We start from the raw sequence: 15,460 nt of genomic DNA, 5'->3' as shown, positions 1-15,460 counted from the left end.
GGCGGGCGATCGAATCGAAGTGGGCCGATGATGATGCGTTTCTCGAGTTGAGAGCAGAGGGAAAAAAAAATGTCGAGGACGAAGGCCGTTGGTGAATGTGAGAGGAAAAAGGGTCTTCTATTCGTGTATGTCTAGAGTGGTCGTGAAAAGGGAAGTAAGAGGGAACGAGAAGACAAAACTAGAAACACACCAAGACCAAGCCAACTTCCTCCTGCCTCTCTCCGTCCCCACTCAAAACACCTCCTGCACCCTTCGCATCTCCACCGAGAGGGCCAGGTCCGTGCAGAGCAGCGACTAGCTCCTTTAGCGACGCGACGTCCTCCTTCGAGCGGGCGTGAGGGGAAGACTGCAAAGCGAGAAAGACGCGTCACGACAGAGCTCAGCGAAAGCACTTCGAGGAAAAGGGATCGGAACCAGAGCTTACAGCGAAGTCCATGTAGCCTCTACCAGGGAGGTAGGTAGGCACTTCAGCCAAGACGTCCTTGAGAATGGTTCGAGTGTCGAGGAACGACGGCGGAGGAGGCGAGGTGGGAAGCTTGATGTTCTCCTCTTCCTCTTCTTCCTCCTCGTCGTCCGAGTCCTTCTCCTCATCCTCGTCCACCCAGTCCATGCCCTCATCAACTGTTTTCGCCTCGGAAGCATCGGGCGCGACTTCGGATGTGGAGGAAGGCTGGATCCCGTCGACCGTGTCGGGAAGCGGAGGGGGGGAGTCGAACGAGAAGTATCCCTTTCGATGAGCTTCGAGGTGAGGGATGAGAGGTTGGAGTGGATGGAAGACGTTGGTTCCCTGTAGCGGAAAGAGTTTTAGATGAGGGGTGAACGGAGCGTCAAGTGCGAGCGAGCAAGACGAGAGCAGACGTGTCGAGACGAAAGAAAAAGAAACGAACGGGATCGAGCAAAGAGGAAGGTCGGAACTCCGCTTTGTACTTCATCTTGGTGCAAGATTGGATGTAGTAGCCTGGTAAGATGAGTCGAAGTGATGTTAGCTCGTCTGACGGAAAGGAAGAAAGAAGGGAAACTAAAGACGCGTCTCACCGAGATAAAGATGCTTCATCTCACTCGCTCCAGCCTCCGCCATAGCCTTCACCAGTCCGATCTCTCGAAGAGCACTCAGCTAAAGCAAACGAAATGAAAGCCGTCGGTCAAATCGTGTTCTCTTCGGCAGAGTGAGGACGAATCAAGACTGACCTTTCCCCAACCCATCCCTCCCAACTCCCCTCCTCCGCTCTGAGGGTCGTAAACGAAGTACACGCTGCTGACGCCTCCCTTCACAATGTCCAGCACTCCAAAGGCTACCACCTCCCCATCGACCCAGTAGAGCTGATGCCAGCTGCCGTACTTCTCCGGCAAACCCAACTCCTCCAACTTCGTCTTCCTCGCGTCTGATCCTTCGACAAGACCAACGAGAGAGGGATCGAAGTAGGCGATGGGCGTTGGAGAGAGCGGGGAAGAGCAGAGGAAGCGAGAGAAGGATTGGAAGGAGGCTGAGAGGGAGGTTGGAGGTTTGTCCTTGTGGATGAGGGTTTGGTATTTGACGTAGAGAGGATGGAGGGCAGGATGAGGAGGCGACGACGGTTGGAGAGTAACCTTGGAGAGACGACAACGAGGTCAGGACCAAACTGAAATATCACAGCACTAAAAAGAGGAGCGTACCTTGAACGAATGAGGTTTCAGCGTCGTCGAGGCAGGCGAAATCGAGGAGGAAGAGGAAGAAGACGCGATGGGTTGGGAGGCTTCAGGAAGACGAAGTTTCTCGAGGAGGTCGAAAGGCTTGTTCTGTCGACCACGACCAGGACGTCCTTTGGGGAGAGACGGGTGAGGACTGGTATCAAGAAGGAAGGCTCGATCAGCTTCAGCCTCTGAGATCGACGAGGCGACGGGCAAGAGGGGAGAAGACTGACGTTCCAGCTCCAAAGTCGGGTGATCCTGTGAGGATATATCGAGTAAACTTGGACAGGATCCTCCTTTGTCGTTTCCCGGGTCGAAAATCGTTGGCTTCGAGTCTGATCGTGTACTGAGGGCAGCAGGTTCTCGCCATGTCCGGGCTGAGGGAGGCGAAGGGACGAGAAGGTGAGCTCGACGAAAGAGAGAAGGTCGACTCAAAACTCACTGGTAGATGTAGCTGGAGAGTCGAGAGGGCGTCAGTTCAGACTCAGAGATAGGCATTAGAGACGCTCGCTTGCCTTCCGCTTCGTCTCCAACCACGATTCATGAGCATCTCGTACATCTGGCGAAGGAAGGAGGGGCAGACGGTCAGCCTCGAAGCTCATTGTCTACGCTTCCTTCAGACGAACTCACCTCCACCGACATCTGAGTGGCCCATAAACCGTAGGAAAGCGATCTCTTCTCTTTGCTCCTTTCTCCAGAAGGAGAGCAGTATCCACAGGAGCTGGCAGAATAACCTTAAACCGAAGGAGGGTGAGCTCGCCAGCGCGCAAGAGATGGTCGAAACGACCTTTCTTTTGAGCTTGATCAAACCGACTCACCGATAGGAGATATGAGAGAGGGTTCAGGAACCATTTCTGTGATATTTTTTCGGGGGCGCTGGTGGAGGGAAGGAAGAGACTTTGAAACTGAGACCGAAACTGAACTCAACGAACCCAAGTCGCCTCCCTCCGAACGCCCATGTCCTCCTCCGAGATCTATCAGAAGGATGAACTTCTCGCTCGTGAGTCCATTGTTCTCGGTCTCAGCTATAGTGTAGGCTCGTTAACTGACGCTCAGTTTGCCTGGATCAGTCATCAAACAGGAAGGGAACTCGAAGTGAGCTGAGCTCGTCTCTTCTCGACCTTCTCCCTCGCTTTTGCTCATCCTTCTACAGATGCGCCGACTGCCAGGCGCCTAATCCTCAGTGGTGTTCCCTGGCATTTGCCAATTTTGTTTGTCTCGACTGCTCGGGAGTTCATAGAGGAATGGGAGTGCACATAACGTTGGTCGCTCGTTCCTTCCTTCCCTTCCGCTCCTCCGTGCTCTTTGACTTTCCCCTGACCTTGCTTCTCTTTTACTCTCAGCTTCGTCCGAAGTGCGACGATGGACAAGTGGTCCGAAGATCAGCTCAGGAAGATGAAGGTTGATCGCGTTCCCTCAGCGTCGACGGCTTTTCTTTCCTCGTTGGGCTGAGTCCTGACGAGCTCGCGTCCGATCTCTCTCGTTGTTTACCTCTAGCTCGGAGGAAACACCAACTTCCAGAACTTCGTCGCGTCCTACGGACCTACTGGAGGATATCGTCCCAACATGAAGATCGCCGAGAAATACGCTACTCACGCAGCTCTTCAGTACAAGGAGAAGGTTCGTCCCTCTCGTCAACATCGCATCGCAATCTCCCTCTCGTCCCCATCTTTCGTTCTGACTTCCTGAACTTCTTCTTGCACCTGGATTCCACAGCTCACTGCTATCTGTTCGGTCCCACCTCAAGAATGGTCTCCCTCGCCTCCTCCTCCTCCCTCCTCGACTCCCGCCTCGGCCAGCTCGTCCCGACCTTCTTCAGCTCAAGGAGTTCGCAAACCCAGAGGATACGGAAACGGAGGATCGTCTGGACTTAGTCGAGAGACTGAGGGAGGATCTGGAGGGTTCGAAGACGACGAGGCTTCCAGGAGGAAAGCCGCGAACGAGGACTTCTTTTCGAGCATGGGCTCGAAGAACGAGAGCAGGAGGGACGATCTTCCGCCGAGTCAAGGTGAGTTTGAAAGCAGGCTCGTAACTCGTCCGGCATGTGCGTAAAAGGTGGACTTGTGTCAGTGGTGCTGATCGATTGTTTCTGCTCGGTTTCTCAGGTGGAAAGTACGGTGGTTTCGGATCGACGCCTGAACCCTCGTCGTCGAACAACCATCCTTCGTTCGCTCTCTCCAGTCAGAACGCCCCCTCCCTCGATGAGATCCGGAGCGATCCTCTCAAGGCTGCTTCCAAAGGATGGGGACTCTTCTCTGCTGCCGTGTACGTCTCTTCTTTCCACGTCGCCTCTTTCAACATCTTTGGACGCGTCTCTTCTTCGTCGCACGTCCTGACCTTCTCGTACCTGCTTCTTCCCATCCTCTGCCTTCGCCAACAGCTCGGCTGCCTCCCGAACCGTCCAATCCACTATCGTAGACCCGACCATCCAAACCCTCTCGGACCCAGCGCTCTCCTCCAACCTTCGAACCTCGTTCGGGACCGTCGCGTCCTCCGCTCAGAAGTTCGGTACTCAGGCCAACGGATTCGTCAAGGAGCGATCCGGAGTTGATTTCGTGGGGAAGTTCGGAGAGCTTGGACTTGCTGGAGGGTCAGGAACATCCAGAGGAGGAGGAGGGTACTCGCAGGCGTCGATGAACGACGAGGACGACGAGCAGCGACCCAGCTACGGAGGAGGATACAGCGATAAGGGATGGGGAGGTGACTTTGGGAAGAAGAAGTCGGGAGGTGAGGATGGTGAGGGGGATGATTTCTTGGCTGTGAGTCTTCCTTTCTCTGCTCAGGTCGAAGAAAGACGCGTCGCTCTCCGCTTTCCTTCGGTTTGAAGCTGACCTTTCGGTGTCTCTCCTTTTTTTGGGGGGGCAGATCTTTGGAGACAAGCCTACTCTCAACACCAAGAAGCCCGCTCCTTCTGCGGCAGCTTCCTCGTCGAAGTCTAAGAAGGACGACGAGTGGGACGATTGGTAGTCTAGTCCGTTTTTCCGTTTTCCCTGCAACCTACTTATTATAAGCTGAATTATTTTCACTAGTGCTTTTTGCCTCTTCGTCGATCTTTGCGACTTCTAAGGTTCTTTGTTTTCGACTGTTCTCGGAGAAGGAGTCGACGCGACGCGAATCGGCTTGTGAAGTGAAGTTCGACTCCCGCCCTCGGAGCTCAACCCCTTCGTAGGCCACTCAGGAAGGGGCTGCACTTTTCGTATTCTTCGCCAAGGCTTCGGATCACGACAGCCATCCCGAGGTGAGCAAGACAAACGATCCCGTCGACCTGAAACACGCCCGCGTCTCGCTGCTCCTTCCCTCCCTCTTTTGAACATTGAACCCCGCTCTTTTTTGCATAGACTAGACCCGACCCAACACAAACCAACACAACCCGATCCTCTTTCCTTTCACTCCTCAAACCACCACCATCACCAGCAACGCTCGACGCCTCGATCTCGCCGGAAACACCGTCGTTTGGTCCCCCAGCATGCTTCTCTTCTCCCTTCTCTGCAGCTCTCTGCTCCTCCTATCCGCTCAGCCTTCCCAAGCTCTCAACTGGACCTCGACAAGAACAACTCCTGCTTTCAGTAAGGATGGCGGCGAAAGGATCCGAGGAGTGAATCTTGGAGGTTGGGTCAGTGCGAGCTCTTTTTCTTCTTCTCCTCCTTCTGTTTGAGGCTGAGGATCGAGAGTTCGAATCACTCTAGTCGTCTTCCAGCTTGATCTGCATAGATCAGAAGCCTTTGCTCACTCGTTCTCCTTCTTTTTACTGGATCAGTTCGTTCTCGAAAATTGGATGCAGAGCAACCTCTTCGCCGTTCCTCCCCTCGACCTACACACCGTCACGGATGAGGTCAGTCCGTTGTTTTCTCGCAGCATTCGGATGGGATCGTTCTGGAGTGGGAAGACTTCCAAATCGCTCGAAGCTGACCTCTTCGCTCGATCTCTCTTCGCAGTGGACTTACACGAAACTGCTTGGAAAGGAGGAGGCTTCTAAGAGACTCACGTCCCATTGGAACTCCTGTAGGCATCCGAACTCAAATCGGAGAGAGAAGGCGCATAATTGATGTATGTTCTCGCCTTACAGACATCACGGAAGAGTACGTTTCGCCAGGACGCGTCGACCTCGTCGCTCGTCGCCTTGGGCTCTGACCTTTTCCTTTCTACAGCGACTTCAAAGCTATCGCGGAAGCTGGAATCAACTCGGTTCGGATTCCTATCGCTTACTGGGCTCTCGTTCCACTCATAGACGGAGAGCCGTATGTCTCCGGACAGCTTCGTTCGTTCCCTCACTTCTTCCCTCCGCTTTCATCGATCTCCCCTCGCTGACCTTCGTCCTCTTTTCCAGCCTTCCTTCGGAAAGCTCTGAGCTGGGCTCTCGAATACGGTATCGATGTGATGGTAGATCTTCATGGAGTCCCTGGTGAGCCTGCTTTCGGATCTCGTCGACCTGCTGGACGCGTCGAGGGCTGACTCGTCTTCTCTCTTTAAGGATCTCAAAACTCCTTCGACAACTCGGGACTGAAGAGTACCGAGGGACCTCAGTGGTCATCTTCGTCGAGCAACGTTGACCGCTCTCTCCAGGCGCTCGGAGTCCTCACCAAGTTCGTTACGGACCCGAAATACCTGGGCGTCGTTAAAGCGTGAGTCTTTTCTCGACACGCTGTTCCTCGGAGAAACTGACTCTTCTTGTTCACTCTGTATCTCAGCATTGAGGTGTTGAATGAGCCTCTAATGGATAGTACTGGGAATTGGGGAGCTACTTGGGAAGAGCTCTCGTCCTTTTATGTTCGAGGTAAGTTGTTCGAAACGAACCTTCCTCGCCCGCTCGTCTGACTCTTCCTCCTTCTTCCGCTGAAGCCTACGAGACCGTTCGGTTCAACGAGGAGATCATCGATGGGTATCCTTTGACGATGGTCATCTTTCACGACGCGTTTCAGGCACTCTCAAACGTGATTTCTCCCTTCGCGTCGTCGACTAGATCCTCGTGCATCTCGCTGATCCTCGTCCTTTTCTCAGTGGGATTACTTCTTCACCGAGAAGTCCCTCGGAGGGTCCTTCGAGCAGTTTGGACTCGATACTCACATCTACGTGAGTCTACCTCGAGAAAACCAGCGATGCAAGAAAACTGACGCGTCTTCTTTCCTCCTCCTATCGTTTACAGCGAGCTTTCGTCAGTTATTTTCCTTCGCTCTCTCACAGAGACTTTTTCTGACCGCTCTCTCTTTCCTATTTCATAGAACGGCGACGAGAAAAAGACTCACTCAGAACACATCGACGCTATCGACTCCCGCCTCGCGGAACTCAAGGCCTCGAACTCGAAATGGACGACCGTCGTCGGAGAGATGTCTCTCGGAGTTGGTATTTACTGTGAGCAGAGCTCTTTTTGCATCTTCTCGACCTGCGATCAATCTATTGACGGTCGACCGAGGTCGGAGGGTGAGGGTCGACGACGCTGACTTTGCTTCGGGATTTCAGGCACTCCCTACTCCGATTGCCTCAACGTCAGTATGTCGTCTCAGGTCGATAACTCTGCAAGTAACGAGTCTTTCATGAAGGAGTTCTGGCAGGTTCAGAAGGAAGTGTACGAGTCGGCAGCCGGTTGGATGTTTTGGTCGTGGAAGACGGACGCAGCAGCTCCCTGGAAAGTTTTTGTTACTTCAACGCTGCTCGATACATACTCAAAAGTTGACTCCCCTCTGCTCTACCTTCAGGTCCTTCAAGGAATCTCTCGCTCAAGGCTGGATCGCTCCTCTTCCCCAACGAAACGTCAGCCTTCCCGCCTCTGTGTTCCTCCCGCTCTCCAAGATTCTCTCGGGGTTGTCGAGCAAAATCTTGGTGAGTTTAACCTCAACTACACACCCGGACTATCAGTGACTCACTTCGTTTCTTTGATCGCGCAGCCTACGACCAGAATGATGAGGGATCTTTCGTAACTCGCGTCGTCGTTCTTTCAACCCGTTCTTATCTTCTTTCTTCTCTCGGACTTTTGATCGTACCTCCATTTCAGTAGACCTCCTCTTTCTTTAGATCTCGTTCCTTATAGATCTCAGTATTTTCTCCCTCACCGCGTCTGCGCTCAGTGCATCATTCGAACCTGACCGCGTAGGAACGCGTCGAAGAACTGAGATCGCTCAGGAACACTCGCCGACTCGATCATTATCGGAGGCTGAAGACGGCGTAACAGGAGGGAGGTGGTTGCATGTCTTCGCTGAAGGAGTAGGGACATTTGCGTCCTCGAAAGTGCTTGCTCGTTGAATAGAATTTCTTCCAGAGTCATAATCAGAAAGCCGACAAGATGTTGAAGCAGCCTGAGCTCGATGACTCCTGGCAAGCGTAAACGAGGACCTGGGAGATGAAAAGAACAGAGAAGGGGAAGGTCAGCCAGGTCGGGACGCGTCGACGAGGGAGGGGAAGAACCAACGTCGCTCTTTGGGGACCACGAGAGCGACAGCGAAGGACCTGGTGTCGGGACCTTGTAGACCAGCGACTCGGTGACGGTCGAGAACTGGTAGACGGGAAGAGACGAAGCAGATCAGCTTCTGTGTTCGGTAGAGCAGGTCGACGAAGGGAAGGGGGAGGGGAGAAAGGAGCGAGACGAACGATGTAGATGGCCTTTTCGTCAGCCGCACCAGCAGCGAGAAGCTCTCCGTCGTGAGAGAAAGCGAGGTTCTTGATTTCACCTCTGCGAGAAACGAGTTCGAGAGAGAGGGAAGGTCAGCGAATGAACGACGACGCAACGATCAGGAAAGAGAGGGAGAGAATGGCTGAACGAACGCCATGTCTCCGTAAGATTTCAGACCAATGAGTCCGTCGGCATCCCACAGGTTGACGATAGCATCGACGCCAGCAGTGGCGATGAATCTGAGAGAGAAAGAAGGCAAGGGAACATCAGTTTCGATCGACTCGGAAGAGGGCTTAGGAAGATGCGACTCACCTTCCAGATCTGTCGACGGACAGAGCGTTGATAGTTCCCTGATGAGCAGCGAACTCGTAGAGTCCTGGATCCGGCTTGTCCGCGTGTCCTTTGGAGAGGGAGGTGAAGGAGCGACAGGCGACTCGACCTGATCCGAGAGCGATGAGGAGGTCCGCTCCAGTTGCGGAGAAAGAGATGTCGTAGACCTGAGGGGAACCATGAAAGTAAAGAAAGGATGAGCTGACCAGCCACGAGCGCTTCGGATCTGAAAGAGGAAGGAAGAGAGGAGAGAAAGAAACGAGACTCACGACGACTTTCTCTCCCTTTCGAGAGAACGCCTGCGTGTCAGGGAACCAATACTCTTCGCTCTTGGCCCAGCCCATCGTCATCTCCTTCTGCTCCTCCACACCGTCCATGGAATCGGCTGCTAACGAGGTGCTCGCTGAAGACGAACTCAACGGCAGCATCCTCTGATCGTAGAACGTGATGACCTCCTTGATATCCGAAACGGCGACGACTCGGTCCGAAGGGTGGTGGGTGACTCTAAAGGGTTGGTAGGGGACGTTGAGGTTGGTTACTGGCTTCAAGGGAGCTTTGAAAGGGCAGAGGAAAGGGCCGAAGAAGTGGTGAGCTCGAGGGAACGAGGACCAGACAAGGGAAGGGGAAAGCTCACTTCGCAGATCCCACCAACAAACCCGACTGTCTGATCCCTTTCCGCCCATAGAGACGAGCTCCGACAGATGAGAAGGGTCGAACTTGACGTCCAAGATGACGGAATCGCGTGTGTGGGGAGAGCCGAGAAGTTGAGATTGACGAGGGTCGAGCTGAAGGAAGAAGGGGAGAGATGAAGGTCAGCTTGAGCTCCTTCTCGAAGTACCGATCTAGTGCAGACGCTTGAATTCTAGTCTCTCAGGCCTCCTTCACGTCGAAACAAAGCTCTCCAGGAGCTTCGACGTCGTCCAGCCCTCAAAGGAGAAGCTGTTGAGCTCAACTCGAGCTCGTCCTTCTTGAACTCTTCTCTCCTCCTTCCCTGATGAACTCACCGTGCTACCAGTACCAAGAACATCCCAAACTCTGATACCCTTGTCTCCTTGACTACAAGATGCGATCTTCTTGCCATCCAAGCTCCAATCCACTCCGTTGACCTTCTCTCGATGTCCTCCGATGACAGAACGAGGTTTCGACCAAGTCGAAGGGCTGGGAGTCTGTAGAAGAACGAGTAGAACGAGAAGAGCAGGTCAGTCGACGGAGAGGAGCACTGATTTCGATGAGTTTTGAAGCTCGCCTTGAGACCTCTGGATGCTGGTTGACGGGAGGCGGGGAGGGAGGAGGAGGTCGAAGAGGTCGTGGGGATGGTGAGAGTTGTTGAGCTCATTGTCTAGAGCTAGAAGTTGGGGTTCGATGAGAGGAGGTAAGCGAGGGAGACAGATGAGTTAAAGGAGAAGATAGGAGGGTTTGGGAGGGAAGATCGTTTGGTCGAGGCTGACGGTTTGAGGAGAGAAGGAAGGAGGAAGCTGACCTCGAGGAAGGAGAGATTGAAGGGTCGACTCGTTTCCCCGCTGGTCCTCTTCGAAGTTTCGTCAGGAAATTTTCCTAAGATGACGTGGAAAATTGAAGGGTTTGAGTAAACAGGTCTCGTGGTCGGAAGCTGGAAAGCAGAGCATGAAGTTCTTCTCGACACAAGGCGCTGAGACGCGTTGTGATCTTCCTTCTCGATCAGAACCGTCCAACAAAGTGCGAAACTACTCCTCTAGAAGGTCGGAAGATGGATGAAGAGATGTTGAAGCCATCACTCTAGTGAACAGTCCACGCATGGTTGCTGGAGTGAGGGTTTCAGGTTGACCAGCAAATGAGGAAAAGACGCGTCGCACAGAACAAGATGGTGAGAGGGAGCTCGGGCCCCTTCTTTCTTAATTTGCCCTCGTATTCCCAGCCCACACAAAGATAAGAGGGCCTACAATCTGCATTTCTCTTTCAGCTGGCTTCAGATGATGAGAAGAGCAAGATCCAACGACAGCGTCTTCGTTGTCCAAATCGACGCGCCTCAGTTCTGTGAGTCTGTCGACCAGCACCGTTCCTTCTCAGTATACATTTCTAATTACTCACCAAGCATAGAGTGGCAGCCGCGTCTGGTAGCACATCCAAGGCTGTAGGAAAGAGAGAGAGACGCGTCGAGGAAGAGAGAGCCTGAAGGTCACCCTTTTCTCCCACACCCAGAACAGCGAGATCTATCGATTCTAACAGGGTAAAAAGCATATAGATACGTAGTCGTAGTTGTGCCTACCAGTCGTAGCAGATATAAGAGGCCACCGAACGAAGCTGAGAGAAAGAAAAGCAAGAGAAACACGCGCGTTGAGCGAGGAAGTCAGAGTCAGTTCTATCCCCTCGTTCAGAACAGCCAAAGCTGCCCGTTTAACAAATTTGGAGACATAGACTCAAGTCGGCTTCGTTAACATGCGTCCAAGCTCACAAAAGAGGGCGAGAGAGTGAAGCTGATCCCCTCCTCTCCTTGGACGCGTCTCCCTTCGCGCCTAACATCTCTCTCCCCGTGCACCGTCGGGATATCTCGCCGTGGTGATGGGAGAGGAGGTCTCAGACGAGTCTGGAACCGGCGTTCTGAGGTCTGCAGCGAGGTTCCGTCCGAGAGGAACAAGGTCAAACAGGTTAACAGAGATTCGATGATTCCCCCCACCGAAATCTACCCGAGGTCATTCACAAAGGAGCAATCACTGTCGGAATCAATAATCTGATAGTGGAAAGCTGAATTGAAGTCCTGGACCCGGTTTCAATGTGGAATGGAATGGACAGAGACGGCAAGGAGGCAAAGACGCGTCGCGTCGCTGCGTCTTGTGACGTTGAACTTTCCTTTCCTCTGAAGTACGTTGTGGACGTTCTACTGTAAGTTCAAGGGTTCTGGGAGGGTGGTGAAGGGTAGCTCTATCGAAGTTCGTGGGAGGAACGACGCTGGCGAGTGCTTGTTGAGGTTTCGGCTCTTGGAGGCTTTGGGGTGGACTGGGTGGAGAAGAGGGGTTCGGAACTGGCTACTACGGGCGACTTGAGAATGAGAGCTACTACTGGGCGACTTGACTGAGAGACTGGTGCTGAAGCTGAGAAAGGGAGACGAGCAGGGAAGCTGAGAAGTTGACCAATTCTGAGGTGAAAGTTGATGGATAGCAAGAAGGACAAAACTAATCCACTCTTTATACTAAAAACAGTCCGCAGTCCATAGCACCGAGAAGGAAACAGGAGCAGGAGGGAGTAGCTAGGGAAAGGGAAGGCGGAACGCGAGACACGTCGCAAAGGCTTCAGCGGTCACAGCAAATCAAAAAGGGTATAAACTATAAAAGGGAAGAGGCAGAGAAGTCTAGAACTGAGACAAATATGTACTTAAAGTAGAGAGTCGAGACAGAAGAGAGGGTCGAGAGCAAAAAGGGAACGCGACAGGTGAGACGCGTCGCAAAGAGAAGGGTTTCAGGCAAAGGGATCTACAGAAAGGGAAGAGTCGGTGAAGGGAAGAAGAGAACTAAGTATAAACAGAAGGGCGAGGCCCAGAACCTATCGAAGCGGGGTCTCTAACCGAGAAGGGAAAAGGAGAAGAGACGCGTCGTGACCAAAAGAAAAGAAAAGAAAGAACGGAACGAGAAGGACTCCACACTTCCTCTCCAAACCCCCACAACATTCTTTCTATTGAAGATCTCGCCCAGGCCTATTTCACTAGATCACTGTAGCATATGGTTCAGTTGAGCGAGAAGCAAAGAGAACGTTCAAAGCCGACCTGCCCCTTCCCCCCCCCCTCATGGTTCGTCTCCTTCCTTCTGCGATTGAATGGTCTCCAAAACGTCTCTTTGATCTTAGTTCCCCTCCCGATCACTACTGGCTGTTCCCCTCGCTTTCCCAAGCAAAAACTAGACTAGAGAGCGGGTCAGCGCTCCTGGGGGAGCCGGGAGCAAAAGCAAAAAGGTCGGACAGGGATTCGAACCCAGGTCCCACGGATTTTGACTAATCAGAACCGTGTGTACTAACCAACTATACTATCCAACCATTTCAAAGCAGGTTTTACCATTGTTATCCAACCGTTCGCTCCTTCGGTACAGTACTGTGACTTCAGAACCCTGCTCGACGGCCAATTCTTCCAGCCTCTCGCGCTGTTCTCTTCCTTCTCTTCTACCGCTGCCCGAGGTTCACACTACCAAGAGGAAAAGTACATCGAGGCTGAGGAAGTATATAGAAGCTACTGGCTGACGTCTGAGGGTCTGTACTCAATCAGAAAGTAGTTTGGAGCCATCGTCGTTCGTTCGTGAGCTTTCCTCCTCTTCCTCCCCTCTTCAGATTCTCTGCTTAAACAGGTGATCAACAGGTGAGCAGAAAACTTTTGTTCCAAGTCTATTATCCTGTATCTACGCTGTCCAGATTTACGTTGCTACCCGGTCGTCTTGGTACGCGGAACGAGCGAGGGATGAACTCGCGTCGCGTCGAAACACTCTCCAACTTCATCATCTCCTCATTGTTCATCCCTACGAGTGAACTATACCCCGAAGGACACACGGAGCAGATCCTCTCTCAGCTTTCTCTCATCTGAAAGTCAACAACTGAAAAAAATCCCTTCCTTCCCCGCTAATCGCCCGGCTGTTTTGAGTCCGACTCCCGAATCCCTCAAACTTCAGGTCATCTGTCTTCTTTCCTCCTTCCCTCCCAACTTCCATCTCCATCTCCCCCTTCCTCTCCCCTTCCTACCAAAAAAATGTCCTCCGCTCGTCTTCCCGTCCTCCCTCTTCCTCTCCGGAAGCGACTCCTCAATTCCTACCTCTCCTCCCTCTCCTCTAGACCTCTTCTCACTAAGTCGTTGACCTTGGGTTCGTTTCCTCCTCCCTCCGCTCTCTCCTTCTTCCTCTGTTTCTGTTTCTCTCCGAGACTGATCCTTCCCTTGGTACCCTTTCGCAGCTCTTTCCTACTACCTTCAATCTATCATCTCAACCTACCTCGCTGTTCATGGACTCGGATTGGGACTGGAGTTCTACAGTCTCTCCCCGGCAGAGAAGATCAATCGCATCAAGCAGCGAGCGAGGGAGATCGTCAAGGAAGGGAAGGAGAAGAGATCGGTCATGATGGCTGCTTACGGAGGATTGATCAGTGGACCTATGAAGCGTGAGTACGATACACGCATACTCGTTGTTTGAGGGGTTGAAGAGGGACGGGAGGAGACGGAGCAGAGCGAACAGGGAAAGGGAAACGAGAGCTCACACGTCCCTCCTCTCTCCTCCTCCTCATCTCTCCCAGACTACCTTCCTCTCATCACCGCCCAGATCTCAGCTCTTCTGCTCCCTTCCTCGGCTTCCTCCACTCCTCAGGCTGCTCTCATCTCGGGGTTGTTGGTAGGATTGGGACTCCAGCTTCCCGTCGAGTGTTTGATCTACGGTGAGCTCTCTCCCCCTTCCTTTTCCATCTTCGCTCCTTCCTCCCTCCGAAACTGGCCGCGCTTCGAAATCCGCTCACTGACCTTCGATCTCTTCTTGCGGTCCCTTCTCTCTCTCTCCAGTCCTCTCCATGGGCTACATCGGAGGAGCTCGATCTTCCGCTCAGCTCAAGGGAGTCGTGAGCGCGTCGTTCGCAAGAATCTACAAGGTGAGCTTTTCTTCCCTGTCTCTCGATCTCAGAATCTTCAAACGAGATCGACCTCTTTATCTTACTCTTCCTTTTCCTAACCTCTTCCAGGCCTACCTCATCATCCACCCTCTCGCGATCATCACTGCTGTCAAGCTGCTCCCTCCCTCTGCCCACGCCTTGTTTGGGACGGCCGTTCAGTTCGTGATCGGGACGGGAGCGATGACGATGATGAAGGTCAAGAAGATCAAGGCTATGAAGAAGGCTGGGGAGGAGAGCGAGAAGAAGAAGGACCAGTAGACGAGAGGGAGGGAGGGAAGTTGTTTGGTTTTAGGTTGAGCTCGGAGGGAGGCGAACGTTTGGGTTTTGGGGTTCAGGTCTTTCAGTGTGGATTTTTTTTCATGACATCTCTTTACGCTTTGTTGCTGAACGTCAAGAAAGTTGTATACACCGAGAAATATTGACTCTTTTGACCGACGAAACCGAGACGCGACGAAACGGCTCGCCCGACCTCGGCTCCTTCCCTCTCCAACTCTCACTCTCTCGCCCATCCCTTCCCCTTCAGACCCACCTTTTCTTCATCGCACCATGACCTCCTCGACCTCCATGACCTCTCTCGCCCTGACAGCTCTTATCGTCCCTCCCGCTCTCTACATCCTCTGGAAGGTCACCTCTCCTCTCCCTTCTTCTTCCTCCGAAGCAACTCCTCCCTCGTCCTCGTCCAAATCCAAGAAAAAGAAGACTTCAGCAGCAGCCAAGAAGACAACCTCGACCCCTTCGGAACCCACTCCTCCTCCTTCCATCCCTACTCCTCCTCCCTCCTCAAAAACTTCCAAGAAGAAGGCCGGAAAGAAGGACGCCAGCTCACACGCTCCTCCTGCTCCTCCTCCTCCTCAACCTGAAGCCGTTCTCGTGGAGAAGGAAGCTCCTGCTCCAGAGGAGAAAAAGTCCAAGAAGAGCAAGGGTTCCGAGAAGAAGCCTGATGCTGAGATCCAGTTTGACAAGCAGGCGAAGAAGGCTGGAAAGACAGGCGTCGAAGAGTGAGCTCTCTCTCTCTCCCTTCCCTCCCTTCGTTGCTCTCAAAAACAAATCTCTCGCTGAGCTCTTTTCCTGCTCGGCTTTCAGCATGCTCCCTCCCGTCCTCCCTCCAGCAAGAGTCATCAAGATCGCCGCTTCCACTCTTAAACAAGCTCAACCAACCATCTCCTCGCCCTCGCCCGTCCTCCCTCCTCCTTCCTCCCCTCCCCTCCCCGCCTCCTCGGACGAAGGAGAAGAAGACGCAGAGGACGCCATCCC

At 53.1% G+C, this 15,460-nt stretch overlaps 7 protein-coding genes and 1 non-coding gene across 8 annotated transcripts; 4 read left to right on the top strand and 4 right to left on the bottom strand.

The window, feature by feature from the left end:
• Nucleotides 1-8: 8 nt before the first annotated feature.
• Nucleotides 9-2,553, bottom strand: ATE1 (arginyltransferase). The gene is made up of 11 exons (XM_076636785.1): nt 2,487-2,553; nt 2,299-2,402; nt 2,184-2,227; nt 2,111-2,122; nt 1,902-2,045; nt 1,654-1,822; nt 1,189-1,587; nt 1,036-1,114; nt 888-958; nt 425-787; nt 9-346 (listed from the first exon to the last, which is right to left on the bottom strand). The coding sequence occupies exons 1-11, from the start codon at nt 2,518-2,520 to the stop codon at nt 179-181; spliced, it is 1,587 nt and encodes a 528-aa protein (XP_076499164.1). The 5' UTR covers nt 2,521-2,553; the 3' UTR covers nt 9-178.
• A 64-nt stretch (nt 2,554-2,617) lies between these two features.
• Nucleotides 2,618-4,710, top strand: BDY24DRAFT_380747 (uncharacterized protein). The gene is made up of 9 exons (XM_076639225.1): nt 2,618-2,668; nt 2,739-2,763; nt 2,822-2,929; nt 3,012-3,069; nt 3,166-3,288; nt 3,385-3,676; nt 3,774-3,933; nt 4,049-4,427; nt 4,534-4,710. The coding sequence occupies exons 1-9, from the start codon at nt 2,626-2,628 to the stop codon at nt 4,633-4,635; spliced, it is 1,290 nt and encodes a 429-aa protein (XP_076499163.1). The 5' UTR covers nt 2,618-2,625; the 3' UTR covers nt 4,636-4,710.
• A 348-nt stretch (nt 4,711-5,058) lies between these two features.
• BDY24DRAFT_380744 (uncharacterized protein) lies at nt 5,059-5,835 on the top strand (the record flags this gene model as incomplete). Its single annotated transcript, XM_076639224.1, has 4 exons — nt 5,059-5,281; nt 5,426-5,500; nt 5,604-5,715; nt 5,817-5,835. Coding segments are annotated over exons 1-3 (329 nt in total), but the record flags the coding sequence as incomplete, so codon positions are not given.
• Nucleotides 5,836-7,139: 1,304 nt separating this feature from the next.
• On the bottom strand, nt 7,140-7,667 carry BDY24DRAFT_380742 (uncharacterized protein). Its single transcript, XM_076639223.1, has 3 exons — nt 7,551-7,667; nt 7,372-7,485; nt 7,140-7,291 (listed from the first exon to the last, which is right to left on the bottom strand). Exons 1-3 carry the CDS (start codon nt 7,650-7,652, stop codon nt 7,220-7,222), a joined length of 288 nt encoding a protein of 95 aa, XP_076499161.1. The 5' UTR covers nt 7,653-7,667; the 3' UTR covers nt 7,140-7,219.
• Nucleotides 7,668-7,899: 232 nt separating this feature from the next.
• BDY24DRAFT_380741 (WD40 repeat domain-containing protein) lies at nt 7,900-10,063 on the bottom strand. The gene is made up of 9 exons (XM_076639222.1): nt 9,849-10,063; nt 9,607-9,768; nt 9,237-9,387; nt 8,872-9,155; nt 8,585-8,769; nt 8,425-8,511; nt 8,251-8,332; nt 8,072-8,155; nt 7,900-7,995 (listed from the first exon to the last, which is right to left on the bottom strand). The coding sequence occupies exons 1-9, from the start codon at nt 9,936-9,938 to the stop codon at nt 7,930-7,932; spliced, it is 1,191 nt and encodes a 396-aa protein (XP_076499160.1). The 5' UTR covers nt 9,939-10,063; the 3' UTR covers nt 7,900-7,929.
• A 2,458-nt stretch (nt 10,064-12,521) lies between these two features.
• Nucleotides 12,522-12,604, bottom strand: BDY24DRAFT_t22. The gene has a single exon. It is a non-coding gene; the product is annotated as a tRNA-Gln (tRNA).
• A 657-nt stretch (nt 12,605-13,261) lies between these two features.
• On the top strand, nt 13,262-14,586 carry BDY24DRAFT_380740 (uncharacterized protein). Its single transcript, XM_076639221.1, has 5 exons — nt 13,262-13,416; nt 13,505-13,708; nt 13,841-13,978; nt 14,100-14,185; nt 14,276-14,586. The coding sequence occupies exons 1-5, from the start codon at nt 13,305-13,307 to the stop codon at nt 14,462-14,464; spliced, it is 729 nt and encodes a 242-aa protein (XP_076499159.1). The 5' UTR covers nt 13,262-13,304; the 3' UTR covers nt 14,465-14,586.
• Nucleotides 14,587-14,702: 116 nt separating this feature from the next.
• BDY24DRAFT_380738 (uncharacterized protein) lies at nt 14,703-15,312 on the top strand. The gene has a single exon (XM_076639220.1). It carries the CDS (start codon nt 14,753-14,755, stop codon nt 15,206-15,208), a length of 456 nt encoding a protein of 151 aa, XP_076499158.1. The 5' UTR covers nt 14,703-14,752; the 3' UTR covers nt 15,209-15,312.
• Nucleotides 15,313-15,460: the final 148 nt, after the last annotated feature.

This window comes from Mrakia frigida (genome assembly GCF_051309035.1).
Source record: "Mrakia frigida strain ATCC 22029 unplaced genomic scaffold BDY24scaffold_6, whole genome shotgun sequence".
Classification (NCBI taxonomy): domain Eukaryota; kingdom Fungi; phylum Basidiomycota; class Tremellomycetes; order Cystofilobasidiales; family Mrakiaceae; genus Mrakia; species Mrakia frigida.
Note: the sequence above shows the minus strand (reverse complement) of the source record. Positions and strands in the feature narration are given on the sequence as shown.

What these genes read in the sequence shown, in the direction of transcription:
- BDY24DRAFT_380740 (XM_076639221.1), top strand. Translation starts at nt 13,305, where the DNA reads ATGTCCTCCGCTCGTCTTCCCGTCCTCCCTCTTCCTCTCCGGAAGCGA. An exon ending in GATCAGTGGACCTATGAAGC is followed by an intron (nt 13,709 to 13,840) that starts GTGAGTACGATA and finishes CATCTCTCCCAG; the next exon opens with ACTACCTTCCTCTCATCACC. An exon ending in CGTTCGCAAGAATCTACAAG is followed by an intron (nt 14,186 to 14,275) that starts GTGAGCTTTTCT and finishes AACCTCTTCCAG; the next exon opens with GCCTACCTCATCATCCACCC.
- BDY24DRAFT_380747 (XM_076639225.1), top strand. Translation starts at nt 2,626, where the DNA reads ATGTCCTCCTCCGAGATCTATCAGAAGGATGAACTTCTCGCTC. An exon ending in GGACTCTTCTCTGCTGCCGT is followed by an intron (nt 3,934 to 4,048) that starts GTACGTCTCTTC and finishes CTTCGCCAACAG; the next exon opens with CTCGGCTGCCTCCCGAACCG. An exon ending in AGGGGGATGATTTCTTGGCT is followed by an intron (nt 4,428 to 4,533) that starts GTGAGTCTTCCT and finishes TTGGGGGGGCAG; the next exon opens with ATCTTTGGAGACAAGCCTAC.
- ATE1 (XM_076636785.1), bottom strand. Translation starts at nt 2,520, where the DNA reads ATGGTTCCTGAACCCTCTCTCATATCTCCTATCG. An exon ending in CCCGACTTTGGAGCTGGAAC is followed by an intron (nt 1,823 to 1,901) that starts GTCAGTCTTCTC and finishes TCTTGATACCAG; the next exon opens with TCCTCACCCGTCTCTCCCCA. An exon ending in GAGGCTACATGGACTTCGCT is followed by an intron (nt 347 to 424) that starts GTAAGCTCTGGT and finishes CTCGCTTTGCAG; the next exon opens with TCTTCCCCTCACGCCCGCTC.
- BDY24DRAFT_380741 (XM_076639222.1), bottom strand. Translation starts at nt 9,938, where the DNA reads ATGAGCTCAACAACTCTCACCATCCCCACGACCTCTTCGACCTCCTCC. An exon ending in CAGCATCCAGAGGTCTCAAG is followed by an intron (nt 9,769 to 9,848) that starts GCGAGCTTCAAA and finishes GTTCTTCTACAG; the next exon opens with ACTCCCAGCCCTTCGACTTG. An exon ending in TTCTTGGTACTGGTAGCACG is followed by an intron (nt 9,388 to 9,606) that starts GTGAGTTCATCA and finishes TTCTTCCTTCAG; the next exon opens with CTCGACCCTCGTCAATCTCA.
- BDY24DRAFT_380738 (XM_076639220.1), top strand. Translation starts at nt 14,753, where the DNA reads ATGACCTCCTCGACCTCCATGACCTCTCTCGCCCTGACAGCTCTTATC.
- BDY24DRAFT_380742 (XM_076639223.1), bottom strand. Translation starts at nt 7,652, where the DNA reads ATGGAGGTACGATCAAAAGTCCGAGAGAAGAAAGAAGATAAGAACGGG. An exon ending in CTCATCATTCTGGTCGTAGG is followed by an intron (nt 7,486 to 7,550) that starts CTGCGCGATCAA and finishes GGTTAAACTCAC; the next exon opens with CAAGATTTTGCTCGACAACC. An exon ending in CAGCCTTGAGCGAGAGATTC is followed by an intron (nt 7,292 to 7,371) that starts CTTGAAGGACCT and finishes ACAAAAACTTTC; the next exon opens with CAGGGAGCTGCTGCGTCCGT.